Raw genomic sequence first — 7,355 nt, forward strand, 5'->3', positions numbered from 1 at the left:
AACCGTACCGTTACCAAAACGTGACGTGTAAACTCTGCTGATCACGGATTGGCCGGAGAAAATCGTCACTACCTGCGTCACTGAACTTTTTTAACAACCAAAAAGTGGCTGTTTTGTTGTATGTTGAGGAAGTACAGACGGTCCTCTCGTTGATAGCAGAGGAGCGGATCCAGCGAGAGCTTGATGGGGCGATGCGGAATGAAAAAGTTTTTCAGGAGTCGTGGCAGTAGAGGCGGCGCAACTATAACGACATGTGAATAATCCCGCCCACTCTAAAGCGGTATTGAACTGTAGTGGAAACGCAAACCGAGCCGAGCCGTGCCGTACCGTACTGTACTGAGCCGTGCCGAGCTGAGTCGTACCACGCAGTGGAAAAGCGCCATAAGTAGATGAGGGAGGAACCAAGACTCATCTGGGGAGGGCCTCCTCCCCGGGCTGACACCAGACATTGCGTTAACCAAAACATTTCCAGTTTGTTTGAGTATAAAAAATATCACTGGACAGTTGGACTTTTTTAAGAATTGTAACGTAATATAGTTATTATCCAACCTGTTTGGTCATAAAAAGCTGGTGACACCTGTCATTAAAACAACAACAACAACAACACAATATGGGTACTTCTCATTGGTGACATTTCTTAAAGACTAATTTCTTAAAGAATTTAGTGACAATGTCTATTGACTATTTTGTGATCTATGCTGTTTGTAAACATTGGCAGGAAAAAAACAACTAAATTTAAATTTTGTTTTAGGAATAACAAAACACAAAAGCGTATATTTGAATAAAATACAACATATGTTTCATGGCTGGTGAGCTAATTTTGGACCCTAGAAATCACTAAGATTTCTTTTTGTTTTCTTTAAAAGAGATTGATACTCTTATTCAGCAATAATGCATTAAAGTGACCCGAAGTGACAGTAAAGACATTTATAATGTTACAAAAGATTTGATGTCAAGTAAATGCTGTTCTTTTGAACTTTCAATTCTTCAGAGGATCCTAGAAAGTTTCTACAAAACACACACACACATATATATATATAACTGTTTTCAACAGATAATAATACAAATGTTTTTTGAGCAGCAAATCTGCATATAAGAATAAAGGATCATGTGACACTGAAGGCTGGAGTAATGATGCTGAAAATTCAGCTTTACATTACAGGAATAAATTACATTTTAAAATATAATAAAATAGAAAACAGTTATTTTAAAGTGTAATAATATTGCGCAATATTACTGTTTTTCCTGTGATTTTCAACATATAAATGTAGCCTTAATGAGCATGAGAGACCTCTTACAAAAATGTTTACAAAAATCTTACCAACCCCAAACTGTTAAGCGGTATTATACATTAAATAGAGAAAAAAATAAAAATCTAAAAATATTTGTGGAAGATATTGGCTCTATATAGTAAAAGTGACAGACAAGCTTATTAAGCAGACGTCTAATTACGTCTGACATTGAAACCCGTCTTAACACACTGATACATTTCCCTGGTTTGTTTGTTCTTAAAAAATCCTCACTTTAAGGAACTATAATAGCAATTTATCTTCCTGGGCAGGGCACGGATAAAGCTCGCTCCCAGCTGCTTATAGTGGACCGTGGATATGATCCCATCTCTCCAATCCTGCATGAGCTGACCTTTCAGGCTATGACCTACGATCTGCTAGACATCGAACAAGACATTTACAGGTGTGTGTGCTTGTCTGCTTTCCCAGAGATGACTTTAGTTCCTATCATAATAAAACAAAAGGGTCCATTTTACACTGGTTGTGACCAGTTAGTCTGAGCAGTGGTGTATGAAATCATTACTGGTAGTCTATGAATTGTTGCTTATTGTTGGCAGGTATCAGACGACAGGGATCGGAGAGGCTCGAGAGAAGGAAGTGTTGCTGGACGAGGACGATGAGCTGTGGGTGCAGCTGCGGCACATGCACATAGCAGACGTCACCAAGTAAGAGCAGCTCAGCCTTCACGTCTCCCGCCTCTCTGCTGGCCTTCTGTGCTGATATCTTCTGCTCTGTTTCAGGAAGGTGACGGAGCTGCTACGCACCTTCTGTGAGAGTAAGAGGATGAACACAGACAAGGTACACACACATTCTGTGTCCACTACTGATGATGTCACGCTGAACATCATCAGATGTGTCATACAAATGTTTTTTGAGCAGCAAATCTGCATATAAGAATAAAGGATCATGTGACACTGAAGGCTGGAGTAATGATGCTGAAAATTCAGCTTTACATTACAGGAATAAATTACATTTTAAAATATAATAAAATAGAAAACAGTTATTTTAAAGTGTAATAATATTGCGCAATATTACTGTTTTTCCTGTGATTTTCAACATATAAATGTAGCCTTAATGAGCATGAGAGACCTCTTACAAAAATGTTTACAAAAATCTTACCAACCCCAAACTGTTAAGCGGTATTATACATTAAATAGAGAAAAAAATAAAAATCTAAAAATATTTGTGGAAGATATTGGCTCTATATAGTAAAAGTGACAGACAAGCTTATTAAGCAGACGTCTAATTACGTCTGACATTGAAACCCGTCTTAACACACTGATACATTTCCCTGGTTTGTTTGTTCTTAAAAAATCCTCACTTTAAGGAACTATAATAGCAATTTATCTTCCTGGGCAGGGCACGGATAAAGCTCGCTCCCAGCTGCTTATAGTGGACCGTGGATATGATCCCATCTCTCCAATCCTGCATGAGCTGACCTTTCAGGCTATGACCTACGATCTGCTAGACATCGAACAAGACATTTACAGGTGTGTGTGCTTGTCTGCTTTCCCAGAGATGACTTTAGTTCCTATCATAATAAAACAAAAGGGTCCATTTTACACTGGTTGTGACCAGTTAGTCTGAGCAGTGGTGTATGAAATCATTACTGGTAGTCTATGAATTGTTGCTTATTGTTGGCAGGTATCAGACGACAGGGATCGGAGAGGCTCGAGAGAAGGAAGTGTTGCTGGACGAGGACGATGAGCTGTGGGTGCAGCTGCGGCACATGCACATAGCAGACGTCACCAAGTAAGAGCAGCTCAGCCTTCACGTCTCCCGCCTCTCTGCTGGCCTTCTGTGCTGATATCTTCTGCTCTGTTTCAGGAAGGTGACGGAGCTGCTACGCACCTTCTGTGAGAGTAAGAGGATGAACACAGACAAGGTACACACACATTCTCTGACGTCACGCTACACATCATCAGATGCGTCGGTGTCATACAGAAGTTCAGATTCGTTTGCGCTGACAATTAAAAACGGAGTTTCTTATGGTGCTTTATGGTTTAAAAGAATTCAAGAAGGCAACACTTCACATAATAAGGTTCATTGGTTAACAAAACATGTTTTATTGGACTGTCCAGCTTTAAATGTATGTAGAAAACTCTTTTATGAAGTGAACTCACTTAAAGAGTTATTTAGCATAATTTTGCCAGAAAAAGTTGTAGAATGTTTTTCATATGTTAATGTAAAAAATCTTGTGATATATAACTTGTTTGTTTGTTTGCTGGTTTTTATTGTATTTTTTAAATTGTCTTTGCCATGAAAATAGCCTAAGATGCTGACATGGCATTAAATAAATAATATACTACTACTACTACTACTACCCTTTGGTTAACATGAGTTAATGCATTATAAAATTTCTAGAGCATTTATTTGAATAAGTTAAAGTTACTTTATAAATATACTGTGGTTCATTAGCTCATGATTGCTCATTGTAGTGCTGTCAAACGATTAATCGCATCCAAAATAAAAGTTTTTTTAGACATCTTGAAATTGAAAAGAGTGTGAATAGTAATAAGTGTGAACTGAATGAAGTATTTTCAGACACATAGTTGTATGTTAATACAGTCTCTTGGCAATTTGTTAGTATTTTACATTTTGGCATATTCATACAAATTTGTATGATTTCATTCATACTTTTTTGTAGGATCTGCTCACGTCCCGGTAAAGGATATGTTTATGGCTGGGGTTAGGGGTGGACCTCGAGGCGATTTAAGATGAAATCGCCACCTCGTAAAATAATTACATTTTCCTGTGAGATTTGGTTGGTTAATTGCAATTAAATGACAAAGGATTGTAGTTTAAATTAATATGAAATGCAATTAGCTGTACTTTACTGAACTTCAGCTGAACGCAAGTACATCTTTATGCATAATTAATGCATAATGATTTAAAATGTACTTTAAAGTAAATTTTAAGATTTGACCTTGTTACAAATTGTGTACTTAAGTGGCATTTTATTTTATTAATATAATAATATCTAGGGATGCACGATATTGGATTTTTGCCGATATCCGATATGCCGATATTTTTCCAACTCATTTTGGCCGATACCGATATATTTCCTTTTGTTTGGAAACAACAAGTCTCTCCTGTGCAGAAATTATAAGAAAAATATTTTTAATTTTGGTTAGTTTTTAACAAGAACTTATTTGTTAAAATTAAATAAACAATAATGAAGGTTTTTTGACAGTACGTTGAAGCTTTGAAAATAACTATAAATAAACTATATATCAATCGCTGCATTTTTTTCCGCCCAGAAAGATGCAGTGTTAACTGTTAACCCTAACATTTTATTTTAAGATTTAACATTTGTAGATGGTCTAAAGCAAAAGAGTTGTAAAAATTCTGAAAATCTTTTAGAGCTTATGATTTGTTTAAAAAAATAAAACATATTACACCTTAATGAATAAATCAGTATATATAAAATTATTTAATTTACAAGTGTCATGTTTGTGATTTTTTTCATGTAAGCTATAGCTTCTGACCTTTAAATCAAAACATACTGATTTTTTTAATGACATCAATTACTGCTTTATTTATTTAGAAACACAGTCTAAATCAGGGATCCTCAAATCTGGCCCACGAGATACCCTTTCCTGCAGAGTTTAGCTCTAACCCTAATCAAACACACCTGAGCATGCTAATCAATGTCTTCAGGATCATTAGAAAATCACAGGTAGCTGAGTTTGATCAGGGTTGGAGCTAAACTCTGCAGCGCATTGGCCCTCCAGGGCAAGATTTGAGGAACCCTGGTCTAAATGTTATTTGTGTAGGCTATTTTACTTTTAATTTAATTAGAAGTAGGCCAACAGCGCCCCCTACAGATTAAAACTCCTTACTGAGCGGGCATTAGGACCCGGGGCGTCTGCCACTGCACATGCTATTACTGTTTACTCTATCATACACCGAAGGCACTTGCATTCACAGTTTAAATGCAGTGATCCAAAACAGTCAATCTAATCATCATTCAGACAAAACTCGTATGGGTTTGGAACGACACGAGGGTGAGAAAATTATGACAAAGTTTTCATCAAAATTTTCAACTATCCCTTTAAGCACACATTTAACAATCAACACTTCTAATGGGCAGGTCTAATTCAATTTTGATGAAAAACAACAAAGAAATTAAAAGTTTTGTTCCTAATTCATACTCCTTCATCCCTCAGGCCAACGTTAAAGATCTGTCTCAGATGCTGAAGAAGATGCCACAGTACCAGAAAGAACTAAGCCTGGTACGACTTCTCACACAACTCATCTTCCTTTTTCCCTTCAAGTGTTAATCTCAAGGTGTCTTAAACTTTTTGTTTGTGTTCTTGACAGTACTCCACCCATCTGAACCTCGCTGATGCCTGCATGAAGAAGTTCAAGAGCTTATTAGACAAGCTTTGTGAGGTGGAACAGGTCAGTGCTTCCTGGTTTGGATTCAGACCAGATTTGATCACTTCTGAAGCATTGTAATAAGCAGTATTATTTCATTTTATGAATTTAATAAATGTTAGTGATATGATCAATATCTTTAAAACACAATTTATACTGTTTATGGGTTGATTTCAGAGGGTCCGTAACTATCTTTCCTTATGTCTAAGCTTCTTATTGTAAATGTATGCAACAGCTTGCGTGCTGAACTTTGACCTGTTGACGTAAAATAATGCACAGGAAGCTGTTGCATAATCTTTGAAAGCACCAACAGCATGGCTAGACATTGTACAGCCATCTCCCTGTTTTATCTATAGCAGATGGAGGGTTTTAACTAAGTGCATTGCTCTGTGTGGACGTATTATAACCAGCTGGTAACGACTGGACATGACTGCAGCTGATGCAGTTCTTTACGTGCCATATTTATAGCACTTTGTGGTCTGTTGATGGATAATCTCAACTACTTCCTATTTTGATAGACTCACATGTGTATGACTTAAATTGGAGTTATTTTATGTAATTGTTATGTAAATATCTACCTCAACATCTGCCTCTGACTAATGGCTGTGAAGTTCCAGGTTTTTTAACAAAATAAATTAATTATTTAAAAAAATGTAATAAATAACAAACGAAAAATGTCACACCATTAATGGTTATGTTTTGGATATGTCTTACAGGGCAGTAAAATAATACATGTATAATCTCGCTTTCTTGTTTCCTTTGAATAATTCTGTTAACATTAGGTTTAGTTTTATTTAGTTTGTCTCATTAATTTGTACGATTTTTTTAATCCCAAGTCGTTTAAAAAATATTTTGTTGTAACAAACAAATGGGGCAAAATAAGTGTTGGAATAGAGATTTAGTTTCAGGATTTTTGGTTTCTCATTGGACTGTTTTCATCCCTGAATCACTTTGGATGCTGTTAAATTATTATTAAGCAGCACACCTGTTTTAAACATTAATAATAAGAAGAAATGTTTCATTTACCAGTGCTGTCAAACGATTAATCGCGATTAATCGCATCCCAAATAAAAGTTTTTGTTTACACAATATATGTATGTGTACTGTGTATATTTATTATGTATATATAGATACAAACACATACATGTGTATATTTTTAAGAAAAATTTTATATTTGTATATTAAATATATTTATATATAATATAAATATATACATGTAAATATATGTGAATATTTTCAAAATATATACTGTATGAGTGCGTATTTATAGATGCATAATAAATGTACACATACATATATTATGTAAACAAAAACTTTTATTTTGGATGCGATTAATCGCGATTAATCGGTTGACAGCACTAATTTTTACAGATTTGTTAGTCAAATAAATGCAACATAAGACATTTCATTTAAAAACATTCAAAATCGTACCAACCCCACACATTTTGCTAGAATGAACACCACAGTGTTGGACTTTGTCAGACCATATCTGTATGATATGACTGGAGCCTCCATTGCTTCAGAGTCTGAACTAGGGCTGCACGATAAATCGCATGCGATATTTAACGCGCATCTTATGAGTAAAGCCGCTTCTGTAATCAGCGGTAAATCTCCATCACGTGCGTGCTTTCACATTGAGCAGCATTAACTACACAGAGCCGTTGTTCACTGACGAGCTGCGCAAAA

General features: G+C 35.8%; 1 protein-coding gene across 1 annotated transcript in view; it reads left to right on the forward strand.

Annotated features, from left to right (window-relative positions):
• Positions 1–7,355, forward strand: part of LOC107711254 (syntaxin-binding protein 2-like) — a 19,102-nt gene that overhangs the window by 7,378 nt on the left and 4,369 nt on the right. Inside the window, exons 9-13 of the mRNA XM_016516209.1 lie at positions 1,562–1,692; positions 1,847–1,954; positions 2,030–2,087; positions 5,459–5,524; positions 5,613–5,693. Of these exons, the coding sequence (XP_016371695.1) occupies positions 1,562–1,692; positions 1,847–1,954; positions 2,030–2,087; positions 5,459–5,524; positions 5,613–5,693 (444 nt within the window). The remainder of the gene's footprint in view (positions 1–1,561; positions 1,693–1,846; positions 1,955–2,029; positions 2,088–5,458; positions 5,525–5,612; positions 5,694–7,355) is intronic.

Source organism: Sinocyclocheilus rhinocerous, unplaced genomic scaffold, assembly GCF_001515625.1.
Source record: "Sinocyclocheilus rhinocerous isolate Xijiao unplaced genomic scaffold, SAMN03320098_v1.1 scaffold115, whole genome shotgun sequence".
NCBI lineage: Eukaryota > Metazoa > Chordata > Actinopteri > Cypriniformes > Cyprinidae > Sinocyclocheilus > Sinocyclocheilus rhinocerous.